At 33.5% G+C, this 23,993-nt stretch overlaps 1 protein-coding gene across 4 annotated transcripts in view; it reads right to left on the bottom strand.

Annotated features, from left to right (window-relative positions):
• Positions 1–1,798: 1,798 nt before the first annotated feature.
• Positions 1,799–23,993, bottom strand: part of TBCA (tubulin folding cofactor A) — a 67,517-nt gene continuing 45,322 nt past the window's right edge. The window contains exons 1-4 of one of the 4 annotated variants that reach the window (XM_032277685.1): positions 16,566–16,673; positions 7,028–7,133; positions 4,283–4,369; positions 1,799–2,070 (exon numbers count right to left, since the gene is read on the bottom strand). In XM_032277685.1, the coding sequence (XP_032133576.1) occupies positions 1,990–2,070; positions 4,283–4,369; positions 7,028–7,133; positions 16,566–16,636 (345 nt within the window). In that variant the 5' untranslated portion in view covers positions 16,637–16,673 and the 3' untranslated portion in view covers positions 1,799–1,989. Of the gene's footprint in view, positions 2,071–4,282; positions 4,370–7,027; positions 7,134–16,565; positions 16,674–18,115; positions 19,186–23,993 lie in introns of those variants that run through there. The other 3 variants (XM_032277688.1, XM_032277662.1, XM_032277682.1) reach the window with 3 other exon arrangements.

Below are 23,993 nucleotides of genomic sequence, written 5' to 3'. Positions count from 1 at the left end.
AGATGTATTTTTTTGCATTTATCTCAATATTGAGTTCTTCTTTTCTAGGCCTTTTGGCAACAAAGTAAATTTTTGGTAACCAAGATTTGGGTCCTTGCTGCAAAACTTATACATATGAGTCTATATCTATATATATCTCAGTGTTCTGTTCTCTTTAAGCTTTAATTGATCAATAAACCATTTGCCATGGAAATGTGTGTGTGTGTGTGTGTGTGTGTGTACACACCAAAATAGTTTCTTTAAATGAAATACTACTTGGAAAACTAAATATTAGTGCCTCACCCCCACCTCACCCCTCACCCCTTTCCCAAACCAATCTATTGCTGTGGTGCTTGACGGCAATCACAAAATAATCTAATTCTTATTCAAATATCTAACACTAAACCTTAATCTCAACTTTTACACTATAATTACAGTTGCTTTTGATTTTCTCATCTTTTCCTTTTCCCATCTCAAATATTTTTAAAATGCCATGTAATACGTTTTGAGATGACATTCCAATTTAGAAATGCTTCTGATATGTTATTCTCTTAAGAAGTGATTTTTGACACATGTAAATAAGTTTATTTTATGTGTGATATAATCTATGCTTTATAACAACAGAACCTTTAGAAATAACTTAGAAAAAAATTATTTCTCTCTTTTCTAATCTTTGGAGAGATTCAATAATTAAGTCATGATTTCTAGTGATTGTCTGGAACTTCCAAAATAATATCAACCATACTACCACTATAAGTACTATACATTAAATACTATAAGTATTTAATGCAGCAAAAACTCAAGTTTTATTTTTTTCCAATTTTGACTGTTAAAGTTTAAATGCTATATATAGATATTTGGTTCCTTATATCAATGCCCATTAGGCTGATGGTAAGACTCACACACATTTTCTGGAAATATAAAAAATCTAAATGAGTTGTCATGTATTTTTGGAAAATAAACTCAAATGATTGGGTAACAGGGTCACAATTGTACAGAAAATATCTTTCTGACAAAATGGTACTTTTCCCCCCGACTCAATCTAGATAATCAAGATTGGGCTACAGCCAAAGTATGCTGGAGCTGGCCCAAATTTTCATAACTCTGTGTTCAATGATGTCATATTATTAGTAGTTTGAAATTGGTCACAGTAGGAGTATTTATACCACAGAAATCAGCAAAATCTACCAATCAGAGGTTCCCCTCCGATTCTGAAGAGTCTTTAAATATTTGCCAAGCACTTCACTAGCAACAGCCATTATTGTTTTAAAAGACCATTCAACCCTTCCTTGTTCATAAGAATCTTATTTGAAGATCTAAATGGTTGGGTGTTTTTTGTGTGAATCTGTCCTGGAAAAATATTTAAATGTTTCTCATTCATTTACAGTAATGGAAATGTTAGGCTTTCACTGTGAAGGCCTTATGTGAGGCTTATCCAAAGACAGTTCTTTCTTTTGTATCAGTTGTACTCCATTCCAAATAAACTGCTTAAAATGCAATCTTTTAGAGACAGGGTCTTGCTATGTTGCCTAGGCTGGGGTACAATGGCATAATCATACCTTACTACATCCTCACACTACTGGGCTCAAGCAATCCTTCCACCTCCGCCTCCCCAGTAGCTGGGAATACAGGCATGCACCACTACACCTGGCTAAAATCTGGATTCTTATCTGAAAAAATGGTATCCTATTTTTAAAACTCAATCCATGCTTATGAAGCAAAATACATAGACTTCGAATAGAACCTAACAGATTATAGTTCTCTGTCATAAACTCTATGTGGTTTAATGATAAAAGGGTAATTTAAAAATTTTATAAAGTATGAAATAAACAATTTTACTAGATACACTCATTTATTTGACATATTGAATTAGACAAAGAAATATGTATGTAACCAGAGAAAAACAATCACATTCTCATACTACTTTAACACACAGCAGTGGTTAAAAATAATGAATTGTAAAATGAACCCCAGGATTTAATGTAAAAACCACCCCATACAAGAAAAGTTTCAGGCTTCTAACTTCATTGAATCCAGTACTAAACGTGCTTCTTTATATTCCTCAGCTTCTTCCAAGTCTTTTTCATTTTCCTAAAATGAAATATAATAAAATTAAGTTTATCCTTTTCAAAGTTTAGTACTTTGTTATTTAATCAAAATTACAAACCATTAATGTAAATCACTAAAAAATTAAAAGTAAAAATCCCAAGCCTCATCTAAATATATCGTAATTCCACAGGTTTCCCACATTCTGCTTCTTCTTTACAAGGAAAGGAAGAAATAACTGGTGGTTTTGTTTCACTGTATATATTCTCATATAGTAAGTGAATAACACAGTCATCTAAAGCTATCAGCATTAAGTAAATTAAATAAAAAACCTCAGAAAAGTTCATTCTCATTTTGTTGACCCATCATCATCATACAAAAGAGAAAAGTATAAAAGGAAAATTTACTAACATGTTACATATATGAAACAGCATTCAGGCCAAAATAATCCTCCAACTATTCACAATGACAAAGAAGGCTTCCAATGTCACAACAGAGTTAAATATAATCTTTGAATTAAACAAATGAATTGCCTGCTTGCTAATGGGTATATACCTTACACTAAATGAAATAGAATACATCGTTTATTTTCTGATATTTAAAGATTGAGTTTTTCCATAATAATGATATACAGGAAACTTTTACTAATATATTGTATTGATAATAGACAAATGAAATAACATAATCTGAATTTCTCTACATAGGAAATTTTGTTTGATTTTTAAATGAAGCTATGGTTAGCAATTTATGTCAGGTCAACAAAAGATGGATATATACAGAGAGTAGACAAAATAAAGTATGTGTGAATTTAATATGAAAACTTAAAGTAAAAGGATTGAGAATTTGCTTAGCTCAAACTATAGGTAAGAATTTCTTAAAACCTCTGCATTACACCTTAAAAACATCTTTGTTTTCTGTTAGTAAATATAAGCTCTTCAAGGGTAGAGATACTGTTCCTCACACACAAATATATCATCCAAAACCATTATTTTTTTCAAGCAATTTCTATTACTTTCTCAACTACTAAATTCATGAGAGAAAAAAGCATTTAAACTGTCAAGAAATACAAATGGTGATTCCTGTCTTAGATAGTATTTTAACAGTTATTATTTCCTGCTTTATCTACCTTCTGTATCACAAGGCATTTATACCAGCAAGTATAAGTGTTATCCAACTCCAAGTTAATATGACGGGACTACCTAAATTACCAGGTTTTTCCCCCTCTCTCAAATTGATTTAGGTATGAATGTGAAATAATTTCAGATCCTTTTAATAAGAGCCCAAATTCTTTTGAAACATTAGTTATTTTAAAACTTCAGTCAGTCAACTCATCCTCAATGTGTCAAAAGATAGTTATGTATGAAAATCAAATAATCAAGACATTGCTGGACAATACTGGTACTATCATAACTTAAATATAACTAGCTAAATTTTAGTAAATTGAAGAAGCATGGCAGAAAATAGTACTTTTACAGGAACATAACTCAAACACAATTTTTAAATTAATGGTGTTTACACCATTAATTATTTTAAAATATAGTAGCATAAAGGGCAAGTGAATAAGAAATACCACCACTATCCCATTACTGGGTATATATCGAAAGGATTACAAATCGTTCTACTATAAGGACACGTGCACACGAATGTTCATTGCAGCACTGTTTGCAATAGCAAAGACCTGGAACCAACCCAAATGCCCATCAACGATAGACTGGACAGGGAAAATGTGGCACATATACACCATGGAATATTATGCAGCCATCAAAAACGATGAGTTTGTGTCCTTTGCAGGGACATGGATGAACCTGGAAACCATAATTCTCAGCAAACTGACAGAAGAGCAGAAGATCAAACACCGCATGTTCTCACTCATAGGCGGGTGTTGAACAATGAGAACACATGGACACAGGGAGGGGAGCACTACACACTGGGGTCAGTTGGGGGGAAATAGTGGAGGGACGGTGAGGGGTGGGGAGCTGGGGAGAGATAGCAAGGGGAGAAATGCCAGATGTAGGTGATGGGGAGGAAGGCAGCAAATCACATTGCCACGTGTGTACCTATGCAACAATTTTGCATGTTCTTCACATGTACCCCAAAACCTAAAATGCAATAAAATAAATAAATCGGGAAAACAAACAAAAAAAAAAAAAGAAACACCACCACTAATTCTCAGTGTTAAATATTTAAACTTTTGGCTTTCCATGTATTGGATTGAAAAAAAAGTTTTTAAATATAAGACACAGAAGTCTTTACTTACTAATATCTGTTGAAGATCCAAATATGCAGCTTCCAACCTGCGCTGGCAATCTGGGATCATCATCCGGGATTCTTGTAGGATCTCTACCTAGAATGAGAATCTCTGTGAGATATTCAGAGATGGCAGAACTTGTATGTGTTTAGATCATACTCTGGTAAATATATACTTATTATGAAGAATCAGAAAAAAGTTATGGTTATGTTAAATGGTTCAATATTTTAACTTAAATTGTGTTTATTAGAAGTTAGAAAGAAAGACCATCATACCGTAAAACCTACAAAGTACAAGTTTCAGAACTAAATCTTTTTGGTAATCACCTTCTCATGCTAAGTGAAAGTTAACTGGAAAAGCTTTTCATAGAGCATTTATTTTAAAAGGCTATTTAAAATAAACTATTTCCCCCTATTGTCACAAAGAACCTTTATCCAAAATGGGATCAGCTGGTTACATAAATATCTCCTGCATCTCTTGAGTAATAAAGAAAAACAGTGTTCAGATAATATCACATGGAGATAATTACTGCATGAAAAAAGTTATTGAGTTATTGATCACATTGTGTGCACACTGCAGGAGGTTCACACTGAAAGAGAGAGGTAAAGAAAAATGAAAAGCAAAGACCAGCAGGTTCATATTTTTGATGCTTATCATGCATAAAAAGTTATTACTTATCCTCGTGCTTCATTTTAGGAAAGAGATTATTCTCCCCATGCAATGTGAGCCAAATTACCAATGTGGCACCCCTCTGAATCTAAACTTCTTGCCTATTCCTCGTCATGACAGGCACTACAGAATTAAACAAAGAAATATGTATTCTAGAGGAAATTTCTGGACGTAAAATCCATCATTCAAAACTGGACTACAACAAATCAAATCATAAAAGAAAAAATCAAATCAATGACAGAGAAACCCAATTGATAAGAGTACACAAATTAGTGCCACATGTTGGACTTCAAATAGGGTTTTTACTTAGGGTAGTAGGGAGCTTTATTTCCTCAAACTATTCTCAGAAAGAAACAGAGATCATCTAAACACTCATGTCCAAAAAATAATGTTTGGTCAAATACCTTCAAAGAAACGGGTAGAAAATGTGAGCTTTTTGCTGAGGAGATTATCAAGCTCATATAAAATAAAAAGGAATGATATAATTTAATGGTAATAATATTGTATTTTAATAGAAACTTTAAGTCCCAGTACCTTCTTCCTTTCTCCAATAATTTTGTCATAGCTCATATTGAAAACAAAAATCTGAATTATAACATACAAAGAAGTTCTTTATTCACATCTATTTTCTCAGGTGGAAATCTACTGCTGAACTTAAACATCATTTACTAATAAGGCACACGTTGAAAATTTCAAACATAACATCATGACTTCACTTCAGAGCTAATCATACTATTAATCACTGCCATGAAATTACTTTTGTGTATCTGGTTAGTTTGAATATATGTGAAAAACCAGTGATAGGAACATTTCATATTGGATTATTCATATTTCCTTTCCTATGGAATTCCCTTCAGAATGGTTACAGGAATTTAATAAGATGAAATAAATATAAAGAAGTAGGTCAAATCCACGACAAGTCAAAAAATATATTTGTAAAAAAAATTTTTTTATCCTTTAGCCACCAAAAAAACCTTTAAACAATGCCATCCAAAATAACTTCTATTCATTATAATTCTGTCTATTATTACAGATCAAGAATCCTCAGTCTATCAGAACAGGACTCTGACTTACATAGGGCCAAAGCTCAAGCTCTCCCATATACTACCCCAATTCACTCTATATGTTTACTTATGTCCTCTAGATGCCAGGTAATGGGGATACAAAAATGAAAAAGAAAAGGTCTCTGTCCTCCAATCCATAAGTCTAGGTGTATTAATATGAAAACAAACATTTGAGATTGCTTCAAGAAGATCATGACACAGAGAGCCAAAGAGACACAGTGATGACTATGACAAGGAAGAATAGAAATTAATAAAGAGAGGGTAGGTAAGGCCAGGAGTAAGGGCATCCCAGACATGGGAAATTTCAGAGGCAAAGAAGAAAGGGCATGTTAAGGTAGCTAAAAGGCACCTAAGAGGTCCAGATAGGGATTGGCAAGAAATGAGGTTAGATAAGCAGATGTCAAAATCAAGAAAACCCTTGTACACAATGTTAAGGCCACTGAAATCTGTCATGCAGACAATCAGAAGTGCCATTGAAAAGTGTTAACACATATTTTATTTTGGTGGTCTTCACGAGTTTGGAGAAAATATTTGTGAATTTAAATATATAAGTAATATAAGATTAGTCCATTTTTATATTTGATACTTAAAATTGGAAAGGTAGTAGAGTTTAGTGGTTAAGAGTACAGATACTAGAGCCAGAATGCCTGTGTTCAAATCTTAGCTATGCCAGGTGCAGTGGCTCATGCCTATAATCCCAGCACTTTGGAAGGCTGAGGTGAGGGGATCACTTTAGCTCAGAGGTTAAGGCTGCAGTGAGCCATGATCATACCACTGCACTCCAGTCTGGAGACAGAGTGAGACCCTGTCTCAAACAAAACAAAACCACAGCTATGTCACTTAGCAATTTTGTGATCTGGGCACTTATTTAACCTGAGTTTGAGTTTCCTTATCTTTAAATGGAAGTTTTAATAGTAAAAAAGTAAATAATAATATCATCTCAGTCAGAGGACTACTTTAAAAACTACATTAGTTAATATAGCATTCTGTAAATGTTAGCTATTGTTATTTATAATTTTACCTGCTTTTTAATGTCATAATTTTCACCATCTTCAGCTCTCATTTTTTCAATCTTTTCTTCTTGTTGTTTTGCTTCTTTTTCATACATCACTTTTTCTTTGACTAACCTATAAAAAAGCCAAAAATGTTTCAGAAAATTAGCTTTCTCTCTAGACCATAAGTAACAAAGAAGCTGTGTAAATATAAAACATATTATATTTAAAATACCAAAGTAGATATACTAGATGGGGGGGGAGAACAGAAGAAAGAGTTTAGTCATAGATATAGGTATGATACTCATTCTCTTAATTAAGTTCTATACCTGCCTAACATAAGTACAATCTATCAAAGCGTGAAATTCTTAATTTTTAAATTAAAAACTCACTTCGCTATATAATTACAATGTGAAAGCGATACTCAAAAATTAGTATATACTAATACAACTGTCTCTCTCTTTTTTTTTTTTTTTGTTAATATGTCTTCCAAAAATGTATCTGAAACAGCACAATGGTAAAAGCTCAGTTTACTAGCAGGGAAAAATTCAGTAGATAGCATGTCAAATCCAAAACAAAGAAAGACTGGATTACTTTTTACAAAATTGTTTAACAAGTATTTATTTGCACTTAATTTTATGCCTGACTTTCCGTGTGCAAGGAGCTGGGATAGATAACTTAGACGTGGTTCTCTCATAGACAAGTGGTGGAAACAAACTAGTATTTACTTACTAAAGTAAGAAAAAGTATTGAAAAAGAAAGTACATTGGGAAAAGTTTCAACAATATGAAATACTGCAATGCAAAATTCTGATTATCCTTTAGATAATCCAAATTAAATTAACCATAATAGTTTAATCTCCCCTAATTCTGGTTTATTAAAGTTTTAATATAAAAGAATAGGCCAAGAAAATATTAACATTCCTACATACACAGTATCTAAAGAGTAGAAGAAAAAGCTTTCATAGCCCATATGCATTAAAAATAGCTTATTCCATCTGGCTGTTGGCAAGATGGCAAGGATGAAGACTAGTTGGAACCACCAAATATTGCTGATGGTAATCAAAACTGGTGTAGTAGCTTTAGAAAAGTTTTGACTATTCCTCAAAAAGTTAAATAGTGTAGCCATATGTCCTGACAATTCCATTTCTAGGTATATACCCCAGAAAAATGAAAATATATGCCCATAGAAAACATGTTTATGAATGTTTACAGCAACATTATGCATGACAGGCAAAATGTGGAAGTCCAATAACCAATGGAAAATGTGGTATATCCATAAAATGGAATACTGGGCAATTAGAAAAAAAAATGAAGTGCTGATTCAAGCTACAACATGGATGAAGCCTGAATACATGCTAAGTAAAAAAGAAGCCTGACATAAAAGGCTACATATTATGTGATTTTATTATAGGACATATCCAGAACAGGCAAATCTATAGAAATGTAAAGCAGATTAGTGGCTACCTAGGACTGGGGACAACAGGGGAATTGGAAGGGTGATAACTAAAGGGCATAAGGTTTCTTTTGGGGTTAAGGAACATGTTCTAAAAATGACTGTGGTGACAGTTGTACAACTCTGTGAATATGCTAAAAGCCAATAAATTGTAGATTTAAAATGGGTTAATTGTATGGTATGTGAATTATATCTCAATAAAGCTGTTGACAAAAAGGGGAAAAAAAGCTGTGACCACAAAGTCAACTTCAGGGGAAAGCTGCAAGTACTGATCCATTCAAGCATGACAAATGAAACATGTGAATGTCAGATACAGAAATCTGCATTTGATTTATAATTTAAAACTTTTAATAATAATTTTCAATATTAAAATATCACTTGAGATATAAAATTTTTAAATAAAATCATTAATGCATATCACTAAAGATACTTCTTTAAAAGTTCCCTTTAAATAGTAAAAGAAACTTGTTAGGGCAGAGATGGCAAACTGCCAGGCTGCTTAAATGAAACCTAAACATGATTTTATTTGACTCACAATGTTAAAAAGAAAGAATATTTTTTAAAAAACTGTGTTGTCACATTAAAAAGCTGGGAGATTTGACATATACATCTGAATTTCTGGCTTCTCTTGGATGTTTTCATCAGGAAACATGAGGGTTGTATTCCCACTACTTGAGGAAGCTAAGTGGTGGCTGTTATCTCTTGTAGAAGACGTGCTATTCCTTTGCCCCAATTCACATAACCCCCTGTTTCTTTAACAGTCAGGCATTATACTTGGTCTTTGTAAGCCTCTGAGTTTGGGACCTGTGGGCATATGCAACAGTATTACTATTGTTGTTTTATTATTATTATTATATAATCATGATTATTACTCAGAATATCAAGAATATTCAGAAACTACTGGATTAGCAATGAGACTTTCAATACTTCTAAACCTGGTATGTTACTAAACTCCCCTAGTAATGAAAGTAGCTGGAATTGGATAGGCTATCAAAGAGAGGCCCATTCCATAACATCTTATATTCAAAGACTTAAACAGGGGTAACAGATTTGGTAGGAAGCCAAATCTGTTCTGTAATCTGCTTTTGTATAGTCTGAGAGCTATGAACAGTTTTTACATTTTTGAATGGTTAAAACTTTTGAAAAATAATTGTCATGAAAATATGGAATTCAAAGTTAATATTCATAAATAAAATTTTATTGGAACACACATATATATAATCTATGGCTGCTTTCATGCAACAAGAGCAGAGAAAAGTAGTTGTGATAGAACTATATGGCCTCCAAAACCTAAAATATAGTATCTGGTCCTTTACAAAAAAGGGTTGCCGATACCTGACTTGAAAAACTTCCACTTAATTAATTCTGTCCAACACCTACTTAACTATATTAGCATCAACACACTACACTGAAGCCATTTACTTGCTAGGTCTTAAGTTCCTTGAAGAGAGGACTAGGTTGTAGTCATATGGTATAATTGACCTTCTTACATAGTAGGCACTCAATGTTGCCTGAATGAATAAAAAGTTGAGTCTAGAAATCTCACTGTTGCCTTTCAATATTTTTGATTTAAAGATAGAAATATATATTTATAAAACAATTCTGAAGCAGAAAAAAGTGATTCACAAAAATTGAGCAATAAGAACAACATGGTGACTTCTGAAGAAGCATACAACAGAAGAGGAGGATTCTATGCCCAGGCCCACAGATAATTCTGATTGATAATCCAAGTCATCCTACTTCATTGTGCTTGTCTATGAAAAACAGCAGCAATGGCTCCAGCAACACTAAAGAGTTACTTAACTACCTATCACATGAGATTAGTAAAGGTACTGCATATTTGCATGGTTATTGACATATCAAAATAAATACAAATTACGTTTTTGCTTAAAAAGTTGTATTTTGTGAAATGGCCCAGCACACAAAGTTATTGAATAGCATGTATTGCCCTGAAAAAGAAAAAAAAAAAATCACTCATTTAGTAAGAACCCAGTAATGCCAGCATGTAAAACTATAGTGAAAAAAGGCTAGGGTAAAATGTGGTATGAGAAATAATAAAGGTTCCACTGTTATACAATACAAATCAATGTACTGATGACAAGTTAGATGATGCTGAAGAGGTTTTATAAAGTATATATACAACTTGAATTTCAGTAAATATCATCAAATTGCTTTCCAAGTAGTTTCATCAGTTGATATTCAACCTGTAGTGTATGAAATTTCCTACTTCTTGGCATCCCGGTGAACTGAGATTGTCAGAACTTCTGACAATCAGAAGAGTGTGAAATAGTATTTCTATTATGGTTTGAAATATTTCTCTAATAAGGTTGAGCATCTTTATGCTTATTAAAATAGTAGTTATTGGATAAATATTTGTTGAATCAACGAATTAATAATTTCTGGTGAATTTGGCTCTTTTCTCATGTGTAGGAAAGCCTAAGATTTAACAAGAAAATGAAAGACAAGTATGTATTTTAAAATTTATAACTAAGATATTTTTCTATAATGTACATATGTACATATTTATAAAAATAAAAAATTATAAAAACCAGTATTTCAAAAATCACTCCTAATCACTACCAATTCAAAATATACATAATTCTGAAACCCAAAAGGTTCTTTAAAAAATAACATTGTTTTATTATTAGACACAACTTATTTAGCAGCGAAGTGTGACCTCAAATGAGGTAACATGATTTACAGAATTTATGTGTACCATTTAATGCGAATAGTCATGTTTCAATGCAGAAATATTACTGTGTATGATTATAGAGAAATTTTCTAGATGCTATTATGGAAATATATATTAATTCTATAAAATTCAAAAAATCACAAACACACATGGGCCCAAGGGTTTTCAAAATAAGGGATTATGGACCTGTATTAACATTTTGTGTATTGTCCACTAGTCTTTTTCTCTTAACATGTGTGTGTGAAAATTTACATTTAGATATATAAAAAAATAATTTGGGCCAGGTGCGGTGGCTCACACCTGTAATCCCAACACTTTGGGAGGCTGAGGCAGGAGGATCACTTGAGGCCAGGAGCCTGAGACCAACCTGGGCAACATGGTAGATTTCATCTCTACAAAAAGCTTTTTAAAATTAGCCAGGCATGGTGGCATGGATCTGTAGCTCCAGCTACTCAGGAGTCTAAAGTGGGAGGATCCCTAGAGCCTAGGAGTCAAGGATGCAGTAAGCTATAATCATGCCAATGCATTCCAGCCCAAATAACAGAGCAAGACTGTCTCAAAAAGTATATAATAATATTAATAATTAACAATAATTTGAATAAATCACTTCCAATGTCATTCAATGTTCTTTGAAAATATAGCTGTTAGTGATTGTATTTCACAGCACTAAGATGACAGCATATTGAAGCATTATTCTGTTGGATATTTAACTCATTCCCATATTATAAATAATACTGTGATGAACACTCCTACCTATAAATTTTATAGACATGAAATATTTTCTTCCTAAAAATTTTTTTAAATACATAGTGCATAATAGTGAAATAGCATAGTGAAATTAGACTAACTCCTTTTCCCATCAACCAGTGATCTTTCCTAACACTTACTTTTTCTACGAATGTGATAACTCAAATGTTGTCATTAGATTATTAGTGAACAACAAAATGCAAACATTAAATCAATCTACTCCTATTTTAGCCCACTATGTGATATTTTATTTCAGTCAAAGAAAATACACCAGATTTCACCATTTAAACATTAATAAGCATATTAAAACTTTTACCACAAAAAAAGTAAAATTAAAAGGAGAGAAATGAAACACCACAGGAAAATAAAATAAATCTGATAGGTTCATTATATAACCCACAGCAGTTATAGAGTGGAAACAAAGCACATAAAGAATTTGTTTTTTAAGAAGAAAATTTCCCAAAGCTGGAAAAGAAAGCAATCTCAACTGAAAGGGCTTCATAAGTATCTTTTAGAAGTAAGCAGAATCCATTTAAAACACAAAAAACAAAAATAAAAATCTATGTACATGAAGAATTTCCAGTGGCTCACACCTGTAATCCCAGGACTCTGGGAGGCCAAGGTGGGAGGATAAGTTGAGGTCAGGAGTTCGAGACCAGCCTGGCCAACATGGTGAAGCACCATCTTTACTAAAAATACAAAAATTAGTGGGGCGTAGTGGCAAGCGCCTGTAATCCCAGCTACTCAGGAGTCTGAGGCAGGAGAATTGCTTGAACCCAGGGGGCGGAGGTTGCAGTGAGCCAAGATCATACCATTGCATTCCTGCCTGGGCAAAAGAGTGAAACTCCATCTCAAAAATTTAAAAAAAAAAAAAAAAAAAAAAAAAAAAAGAATTTCCAGAGTTCCATAAAAATTAAAGCTTTCAAAAAGAGAAGAAATAGGTCATTTGTAAAAGGAAGAATCAGATTGACTTATACTTCTCATTAATAACACTAGGTATCAGAAGAAGATGGTATAATCCCTTCAAAATTTAGGGAGAAAATGATTTATAACCTAGATTTATAACTATAAAAAAAGGTGGTGGGAAAAATTCATTAACGGACTTAACAATTATTTATTAAAGGACTACTATGTGCCGTATGATTTTATGTACCAACGAAGGATCAGTAGTGAACTACAAATATCCCTGCCCTATGGCACTTTTTAGTAGTGAAATAAAGAAAATTAGCATTTTAGATTATGAAAAGTGCTATGGAGAAAAAGCCCTGAAGGAGGACTGGTAATACAGGGGGTCTGCAATTTAAAATAGGAATGTCTCTTTGAGAAGAGGATACATGAGTTAAAATTTCAAAGAGGCAATAAATAAGCTATGTAAATAACTGATGAAAGACAGAAGTTATAGGCCAAGGGATCTGTTTTTAGTTATAGAAAAATTTAAAAAGTTTATCTACTATGTCACCTTTCTGAGAAATTTACTTAACATACTCCAACAAACTAAAGATGCAAATCAAGAAAAGAAGCCACGAAACCAAGAAGTCATTGTCAACTTAATCCCTAACAAAGGAAAAATATATCCCAAGGTTAAAACTGTGCTACAGGCCTGGAAATCAATCAGTCCAAATGAGGATCTTCGTGTGAGCTCTTATGGAAATATGTTTAAGAAGGATGGAATAGATTTTAAGGAACAGAGACAATGACTAATAATGAGAAGATATTAATGATATGATAAAGAAGTCATGTTTTTTCTCTTAATTATAAAAACGAAACCAATCAGAAACTCCAGGAACTCCATTCCTCTGACACACACACTCACACATGCACACATGCGACAAATGGTTATGGCTGTAAAATGAAGCAATTGGTGAAAAAAGAGAATCCTTTTAACCTGGACTTATAAAAATAGTCTTCTTTGGGCAGGATACTTCCCACAGTGCCTAGAACATAATAAGCAGTTAATAATGTTTAGTTTAAAAAAAAAAGATGCTGTAAAAAGTAGGTAAGATGACTTCTGATCAGCTAATAAAAGTTTGGCATTTTATAAAAATTACACCAACATCTGTCATCAGTTCCTTGTATTAAGTCCCCGTTTGAAACCTCTACTATAATTTCCTTTTTCCTGTTATATACAGTTCTCTTCTATTGATATAGCTGATGACAAACTCTCCTGTCTCTGAAGAAACAAACAGTATATTTGAGATTTGTGTTGTGTGAGAGATTATGGAAAAGAAGAAACTTAAATTGAAAGACTAAAAATATGAATAGACCTTTAGTAGGTACTGCATTTAATATTTACGACCCTATTTAAGTAACACCATCTCTATTTTATAATCTCTTGCTAATTATGCCTCTCCACAATGTTTTTTTTTTTTTTTTAAATTCAATTTGCATGTCTGTGTCTTTGATTGGGGCGTTTAATCCATTTAAATTTAGAATGAATATTGATATTTGTGAGTTTAATATTGTCATTTAATGCTAGCTGGCTATTTTGCCCATTAGTTGACATAGATTCTTCATTATGAAGATACTCTTTACCTTTTGGTAAGTTTTGGGGATGACTGATACTGGTTGTTCCTTTCTGTGTGTAGTGCTTCTTTCAGAAGCTCTTGTAAAGCAGGCCTGGTGATGAAATCTCCGAGTGCTTGCTTGTTTGCGAAAAATTTTATTTTTCCTTCATTTATGAAGCTTAGTTTGGCTGGATATGAGATTCTGGGTTGAAAATTCTCTTCTTTGAGGATATTGAATATTGACCTCCACTCTCTTCTAGTTTGTAGGGTTTCTGCTGTGAGATCTGCTGTGAGTCTGATAGGCTTCCCTTTATGGGTAATCTGATCTTTGTCTCTAGCTGCCCTTAGAATTTTCTCCTTTATTTCAACCCTGGTGAATCTAACATTATGTGTCTTGGGGTTGCTCTTCTTGAGGAATATCTTTGCGGTGTTCTCTGTATTACCTGGAGTTGAGTATTGTCCTGCCTTACTAGGTTAGGAAAGTTTTCCTGAATAATAACCTGAAAAATATTTTCCAGCTTGGATTCACTCTCTTCATGACATTCAGGTACACCTATCAAATGTAAATTAGGTATTTTCACATAGTCCCATATTTCTTGGAGACTTTGCTCATTCCTTTTTACTTTTTCTTCTCTAATCTTGTCTTCTCGGTTCATTTCATTAAGTTGGTCTTTGACCTGTGACATCCTTTCTTCTGCTTGATCAATTCGAGTGTTAAAACCTGTGCATACTTTGCAGCGTTCTCATATTGTATTCTTCAGTTCCATTAATTCAGTTATATTCCTCTCTAAATTGTCTATTCTCGTTAGGATTTCGTCAAACCTTTTTTCAAGGTTCTTAGTTTCTTTGGGCTAGAACATGTTCTTTTAACTCACAGAAGTTTCTCATTATCCACCTTCTGAAGCCTAATTCTATTATTGGAACGCATTCATTCTCCATCAGGCCTGGTTCCCTTGTTGATGAGGAACTGTGATCCCCTATAGAGGAAGAGGCATTCTGATTTTGAGTATTCTCAGCCTTTTTACACTGGTTTCTTCCCGTCATTGTAAATTTATCCACCTGTCGTCTTTGTAATTACCGACTTTCAAATTAGGTCTCTGAGTGAACGTCCAACTTGTTGATTCCCAGCGCCGGAATCTGAGCAACCCACTGCGCTAGCTAAAACAGCAGCGTTAAGATTCTTGGTGCCTTTCTGCCCAGGACTCTCCGGTCTGGCTTCCTTCTTGAGTCCCTTTTTCAATCAGCTGAATGGGCGACTCTGCCTTTCCGGAGCTCCAAACGTCAATCAAAAGGGGACCCAGCCCCGTTTACTCTGCACCGAGAACCGCTGCGCCGGCCACAAGAGTCACGCTGGCGACCCATGGGGCTCCTCCGCTGGGAATCTCCTGGTCCGTGAGCAACAAAAATTCATCTGAAAGTGTGGCATCCTCTCGTTTTCTGCGCTTTCACTGGGAGCTACAATCCTGAGCTGCCAGTAATTGGCCATCTTGGATCTCTCTCCCTTCCACAATGTTTTTAAGAGTCTTTCAATAAAAATATAACTTAATGAAAACATCAATATTTCAGAAATGAATAAAATCTAAGTTACTGTATTCCAGGAAGCTGATCAAAAAATGATACTATTAATGAAATTAAGCTAGAGATTGATAAAATAACACTGATGAAAGAAGTCAGATTGGATGAATGACATTTCAAGTTTTAGCATTTCCAATTGGCATCACCAAATCTGCTCTCCTAAAGCTTTTTTGCTGTTTGGTGAAGTTCAAAGAACAGACAGTTATGATATTCGTGTCTCATGAAATACAATATGTAATGAATTTAGGCAAAAGCTTGAATCACGTAAGATAAATTAAAATTAAATACAATGATAAAGGCAGCTAACACATACTGACCACTTACTAAGAACCAAGCAGTATGCCAAAGCATGCTAAATGCCACATATGTCATTTAAGTTCTCAAAACAAACCAAATAGATACTAGTATTATTCCCATTTGAGTAACTACTAAATCAAAATTAATGGAGCTTCAGTACCTTGTCCAAGTTCTCACATTTGTTAAGTGCCAAAGAGCTGTTAAATTCCATATCCTTAGCTACTAATTTAAGTAATTCTCAAACATTTGAACATAAAAGTCTAAATGTGTTCAATTACAGCAGGCATTGTCATCTACCCAGCAATCATTCCTCCACTTCTTACTTGCCAACAGAATCCAGTTTTGTTTATGATCAGCCAAGAAGTCATGCCCTTCAAAGTGGTGTACTGGAGCGAGCACAGAAAGTCAACACCAAGACAAAAGCATGCCAAATTGCAGGGTCTTTATTGCCAGCCGCCATGGAGGACTCGCGTCTCTCCAACCCGTGGCCCCAAAAGGAGGGTGTCAAGACCTTTTATGCCTGTAAAATACCTCAGGGGTGAGGGTGAGGGGTGGGGGATGGGGGTGAGAGGCTTCAGACATTCTGAGGGCCAGTGGACTTTGGACATTCCGTAAATCACCTCCTGGGAGGAGATTAGGGTGAGGGGCTTCGGACATTCCCATTGTTACACAGAAGTCAAGATAAGCATTAGTTTACACATTGCATGGGTAGGGTGGAAATTATAGACCTTAGTTACATATTACATGTCGCAGGGGTCAAGATGGCGTGGGGTTTGGACTGCTTGCCTGTCACATCAGGGTTATAGAGAGCAGTTTCAACAGAAAACCAAGGTATGGTTGAGGTATGCAGTTTTATGGGGCTTTTTACCATGTCACAAAAGGAAGAAACCAATCACAATGATTTTACTCCCTTTTCCAAGCAATAGTTTAGGCATGTGCAAATGACCCAATTTTGGCCAATGTTAGATAAGAGACACCTGCTGGGGGTTCTGAGAAGGTTGCCATTGCTCCTAAATAGGATATAATCCATTTTCTTACCCGGACATTGTCACTTCTGTGTTACACCTGCCACTTGTGTCAGGCACCTTGGGATCATGAGGAAATCCTGCCTAAAAAGACAGGTCAATCTGGTCAGAGGACTCCAGTCTTTGATGATAATATTGAATTACTGAATCAACCAACCCTAAAAGGATACTGCTTCTAGTATTCTTATTGTAGGAGATAATAAATATCATTATAGTTTAAGCCACATACAGTTTTGTTTTCTGTTATGAAGGCAAAATATCTAAAGTGACAGTCACTAACGGCAAAGACTGTTCTGTAAGTACAGAAATAATGCTTTTCTACTTTGGACTAATTCATTCTAAACAAATCATTTAGAAATTGAAGTACCTCTTATTTTTCCCTAACTACAAATAAACATGAAGTAAAGATTAAATTACCTATACAATCCCCAGTTTTATGTTTTCCATTATATTAAAAAAATGCTCCATATAAATTTTGTGTACAAGTCTACATTTCACACTTAAACCTAAAATAGTGTAAATTTGTTTTAGCTTTTGATCAGGTATGGTAGCTCACACCTGTAATTCCAGCACTTTGTGAGGCTGAGGTGGGTGGATTGCCTAAGTCAGGAGTTCAAGACCAGTGTGACCAACATGGAGAAACTCCATCTCTACTAAAAATACAAAATTAGCTAGGCATGGTGGTGCATGCCTGTAATCCCAGCTACTTGGGAGGCTGAGGCAGGACAATCTATTGAACCCGGGAGGCAGAGGTTGCAGTGAGCCAAGATCGCACCATTGCACTCCAGCCTGGGCAACAAAAGTAGAAATGTTTCCAAAAAAAAAAACCACTTTGTTTTCAATAATCATGGTGACAACAAGAGGATAATATCCAGAATAAATAATATTACCTTCTATCTACATCACATTTTCAAAGTACTTCTGTAACTTAATAGGATATTAGGTGTTGAATAATAAAATATCAAGGCCTATAAACTGCAACTTAATGGAGAGTGGGAACTAAGTAGCTAGATATTAAGTCTATAGACCATTATGGGGGGTAAGAAGTTTCACTGTGCTTCAAAGGAAACAATATGGCACCAGGAAAAGTGTATCCACTTACTACTTCGATACAGGAAGAAAAAGTCTACTCAATTAGAAAAATGCAGGTCAACCGCATTAATTTAGAATTCTCACTAGTTCTTTAGTATAGAAGAACTAAGGTTGACATGAGGAGCCGATGATTTAATGCTCATAGTCTATAAAATAAAATGTATATAGTTAAAATTCAGTGAGTTTTAGTCATTTTCCACTAATCCTTATGGTCACTATAAAGTCCTAAGTGAGATTTTTCCACTATTCCCAAACTTCTTGATAATTATAGTCAAGATTTTGACAGTCAGCAAAACTAAGGAAGAACCTGCTACAGTATCCTCTCCTAACAAAATTTAAAATAAAACAAAATTGTTTTACCCAGAAACACACATAAAATGAGATAGGGCTGGAGATGTTGCTTATTCTGAATAAAATGTCTCCTCTCCTCATCCTCTCCCAACCAACTCATTCTTCAAAACTTAACTCAAATAAATGTCCTTGTCTTCCAGGAGGACCACTCTAACATCAATCCATCCACTCTCCCAAGCTAACACTGTGGATCCTATGTCTATGTACCTTTACAGGATATTTATCTGCATCATCACAATAGGTTGAAATTTTGTCTACTTCCACACTTAAAAATAAATCCTCCTCCAAGGACTGGAAATATATCTCATATCACACCTAGCAGAATATATGCCTCACAGATACATTTGCTGAATGAAATAACTCATAATTACCCTGTACAATAAGCAGGTCAACTATCATCAGCTTCTTTTTCAAATGAGAATCTGCAATTCAAAGAAGTGAAAGGCCAGCTGTCCAGGAAATTATGAAAACAGGATATGAAATCATGACTTCTAACTTCGAGTGTCAATATTTTCTACCATAAAATACAATCTCATGTTTAAAGTAAATGAAGCAATTTTCAAAATTTAAATTTCTTTGATCTGTTCCCAAGGTAAAATCATTCCATGGTTCAAAATTTGAATAGCACAAAAGGATACACTGAAAAGGGGACCCAACACCTACACACCCTGCCCCCAGACACTCAGTTCCCACCACTGGAAGCAACTTGTTCTCAATTTGGAAGCAACATGTTCTCAATTTCTTGTATCTTAAATGAAAGAAAATGAATGTTTCATTTAATGGTATTTGTTACCTTATAGTTTCCCAGTACCCATTAATTAATCCATTTAACTGGAGATGGTTCAAGTTTTATTAACTGCTGAAGTAGAATATGTGCTTTAATTAATTTTTTAAAATAAGTTAGATATTTTACAAACAGCTAAAATGATGCATGCCAAACACAAAATCAGTATCACTCTTTTCACACTATGAAACTCAAGGATTAATAAATGAATAAATCTTAGAATGAATAATTCAAAAAACACAAATATAAAACTTATTATTTCACAAATCCTCTAAACTTCCCTTAAAAGGTCCTTCAAAGGTTCTTAGATGTCAGTTAGATTAAAAAGTACATTCTACTGAAAGGGCTAAAGACACTGTGAATAGTTTCTGCTTGAGTTTATATGAAAAAGCAATAGCACCTCCCACAGCTGCTTCATCTCCATACAAAACACTCTGACAGTTTTAATTACCACCTAAAATCACAAATCTCTCTGTACATTTGACTTTTTATCCTCTGTCCATACCCATATCTCTAACTGCCTTTATAACATCTCTATTTAGACATCACCACCAGCAACTGAAGCAGGTTTAAAACTGAGCTCATCATCATCTCTCTCTCAAATGATACCCTTCCCAACTTGAGTTGTCAACATAGTAATCACGCTTTCATCTCACAACCTCCAGGATATCATTCACTAGATATTTACTGTAATTGGTTGGGCAAAGTCTGGGAAAGACAAAAGGAAACACGGGTGGATGGAAGACAGTTCTGCATGTGAGGGGTTTTGTTTTGTTTTTAAGTAAGACTATACAAGTACTAGATAAAGTAGGTCTGACTTGTGAGTATCATGGGGAAAATAGCTAAGCTGCCTGCAAGCTCAATTTGAGTCAAGAGTATGATGCAGTTATTATGCTTTTAACAAAGCCAAGTTGGCCAGGTGTAGTGGCTCACACCTGTAATCCCAGCACTTTGGGAGGCAGAGGCAGGCAGATCACTTGAGGTCAGGAGTTCAAGACCAGCCTGGCCAACATGGTAAAACCCTGTCTCTACTAAAAATACAAAAATTAGCCAGGCATGGTGGTGGCACCTGTAATCCCAGCTACTCGGGAGGATGAGCCAGGAGAATCACTTGAACTTGGGAGGCAGAGGTTGCTGCAAGCCAAGATTGTGCCACTGCACTCCAGCCTGGGCAACAGAGTGAGTGCTCTGTCTCAAAAAAAATAAAAAGATTAAAAAAAATAAGTTTATCTTAGATGCGTTAAAAGAAGCAGAGAACCTAAAATATGGTATATAAGTAGTATTCCTTGGATGATCTGAACCTGTAGTTTTATTATTCATAATTTACTTCCAAAATTGTTATACATAACTTAGATTCAAAAGGGATTTAAGGCAGCATCTGAAAGAGGACACTGGCAAACTAGGGCAGAGGAATATTCAATATCATCATTCTATTCTGTTCTATGCAATAGTTGTTTGCCTAAAACAGACAGATGGTGAGCTATGTGGTTATTTCAAACTAATATTGATTATCATGTTATTTAAAATGGGTGAAGAAAATACTTAAAGTGACTTTAGTTTCTTATACATAATAAAAGTTAGTATTAGTTAGGATATGTGAATTTTATCAAATTATAAAATAAGCTCTATTTAATTATATTTCCTACAGCAATTATTCTTGGTGACCCATCAACTCAAGTTATTCTTGAAATTATTGATCAGAAAATTTAGCAGCAGAATCTGGGACTTCTGTGTTGGATTAGGAGAAATGATAGCTTTATACAGACTCACTTTGATATGTAATGTGGTTACACAGTGCATTGAACTAAGATTTTGTTCATTAAGTCAAAATGGTTCAAGAAGAAGCATGTATGAAGATTTCTTCTATTTTCATATTACTGATATTGAAGTCCTTTTGTATAAAAAAATGACAAAATAATCATTAAATTTTCATTCAGAAAAATGCAAGAGTTGCAAATAATTTTCACACAATAATCCTATCTGATGGTATACATATATGGTGATTGGGTATTTATTAAAGGGTTCACTTTCAATGTATATTTAATTTGTACTTTACCACATCAAAATTTGGAATTTAAAAAACTACTTTATAAGTCTTTAACTGCTTAATTATTACTTTTAAATGAAATTTGGTAATGGTACTTGATATAGAGCTATACTTGACACAATTTTAACAGCTAGCAAAGATTCTGAAGCCCTCCAAATCTTTCTTGTCTAAGTCACCTTATTTATAGTCTGTAGTTTAAAAAAGTCTATTCTGTAGCAAATGTTTTACCCTTTTATTCTTTACCTGTTTACTAGGAGTAAAATAGTTATTTTACAGTCTGACTTCCTCAATTTGTCAATAAACATTGTTTTAAAATGTTGCATTTTCACAACTGGAGACATAAACAGAACAGTATTGTTTTAGCATGTAAAAACATGAAAAAACTCAAATTTTATTTCACAAAAACATAAAAAATATATAAATTATATCTTTTATGGCATTTGAAGAGCATCACAACTTTTTGCAAGTTGTTGTTCTGTAGTCTTCCTGAACTACTTCCAATGAATTACTTGGTAGAATCTTTCAGGATCCTGATTTTGTGGATAGAATATAATGATTATATATAATCATACATCTATGACAAATATCCCTTTCTCTGGTCAACCTGAAAACCCCAAGTAATAACTGAAACATTTGAGATTTAAAAAAGACACAGGAGCTGTAATTACAGCAAGTTGACTAACTTATTTTATGTATGGGGGAAAATCTGTCCTTTAATTGATCATGTAAACATAATCAAATTGCCATTTTTCAAATGTGGTAACAACTGCTTTCTTTTACAGAGGAAAAAGGAATGCTCTTCAAAGAAATGTTAATAGATGTGGCGAAAGTAAACGAAAGTAAAAATGTTTTTATGAACAAACAAAGCTTTTGAAATACTGTATACTCTTCCCCTCTTAAAGGTTTCACAAAATGACAGCTTTTGAGTAATTTATAGTAAAGAAGCATACTAAACTTTGTTTAACTCAACCCTTCTTAACTTTAAACAAAGAACACTTTTTCGACATGTGTATTAAGAGGTAGTGAACCAGATTCCAACTTGGAATCCAAAATGACAAAAAAGGAATACGCAAAATTCTAACTTTAATAACTGATACAGTTTTACTTCTAAATTCCTAAAGTGTATTTCTATACAACATAAACTATTCTATTCAAAATTTCCAATTTATAAAAAATAAAATATCATATCAATTTAAATACAATTAGTGTTAAATAAATCTTAATGTGGCATCAACAATAGCCAAACTAATACGAGTATATATGTCTCTATGTTAGTATAATTAATATTAAATAAAATGACAAGGAACATTACAATTGTCCCACAAAATTCTAATTTAAAATTTTTTAAATTCTAATTTTTAAAAATTCTAATTTGCTTGTAACTGAATTCACATTTTAGCAGAAAGTAACTAGCTATACCCTCTTGTGTATTATCAAGCAAAATCTTTAGTTAGAAAAGTTATATAGTAACATTATAATAGCTGATGAAATGAGTTTTTTTTTTTTTATCCAATTCAACTTTTGCTACTAGAAATTTCTTTTTTTACCTTAGATACACTAACTGAATGGTAATAAATGTCCAATGGTCTTTAGGCTACGAATCCTATAAAGTATTACAATTTTTTTAAAAAAGGTAATTTTAAAGTAAGATAGCTTCATTAGAAAACATTATCTAAATAACCACTTATAATAAAAACTGGGGCCTTGACTAAACTTGAGTTTATGAACAAATAAGTACATAAAACTTGTCATCTATAGATCTCTAAACATTTATTAACAAATATCCACTAATTTAAACTTCTGAAATAGACCAAATTATGTGGGGGATGGGTAGCATCTTTATTATGGTAAAACAGACTAAATATCTAGTTTTAATGCTGTGAGAAACGGAACTTTGAAATTCCCAACCATCTGATTTAACCTACTGGACTACTTGTTCTTCTAAACTATAATTCCTGGAAAATTGAGAATGGTCTTTAAAAAATACATACAGTACACTGTAGGAAATTTTATTTTCCAGGCATTGCAAAGTCCTTTAGTCACTGTGGCCTGTGCAACTTAAATCATTCACTTATTTTATATGCTATGGTATTAAGGAAATACTCTAAAGACAATGTAGTAATAGACACTGCATATCTTAAATACTCTGAAAAGACATATCTCTCAGAAACTAGAGAAAATGATTTATGATTAGAAAAAAGTAACTTCTCATGATGTGTGTGGGAGAATGTACATGCCCATGTTATTCTAAGAGTTATTTTGAAATATTTTTTAACGTTTTCAAAAATTTTAAGCTGCAGTTCAAATTTTCCATTAATTAAATAGTTACATGTGTGATTTGAAAGACTGATTAATTTCATTTAGAATCAGGTAATAAATTTGCAAAAGTGTAACTTGTTTTCTCAATTCACACAAATAAATCTAGG

This window comes from Sapajus apella, unplaced genomic scaffold (assembly GCF_009761245.1).
Source record: "Sapajus apella isolate SASKATOON/1434 unplaced genomic scaffold, GSC_monkey_1.0 scaffold1, whole genome shotgun sequence".
Lineage (NCBI taxonomy): Eukaryota > Metazoa > Chordata > Mammalia > Primates > Cebidae > Sapajus > Sapajus apella.
This window is presented reverse-complemented; position numbering and strand designations above follow the sequence as displayed.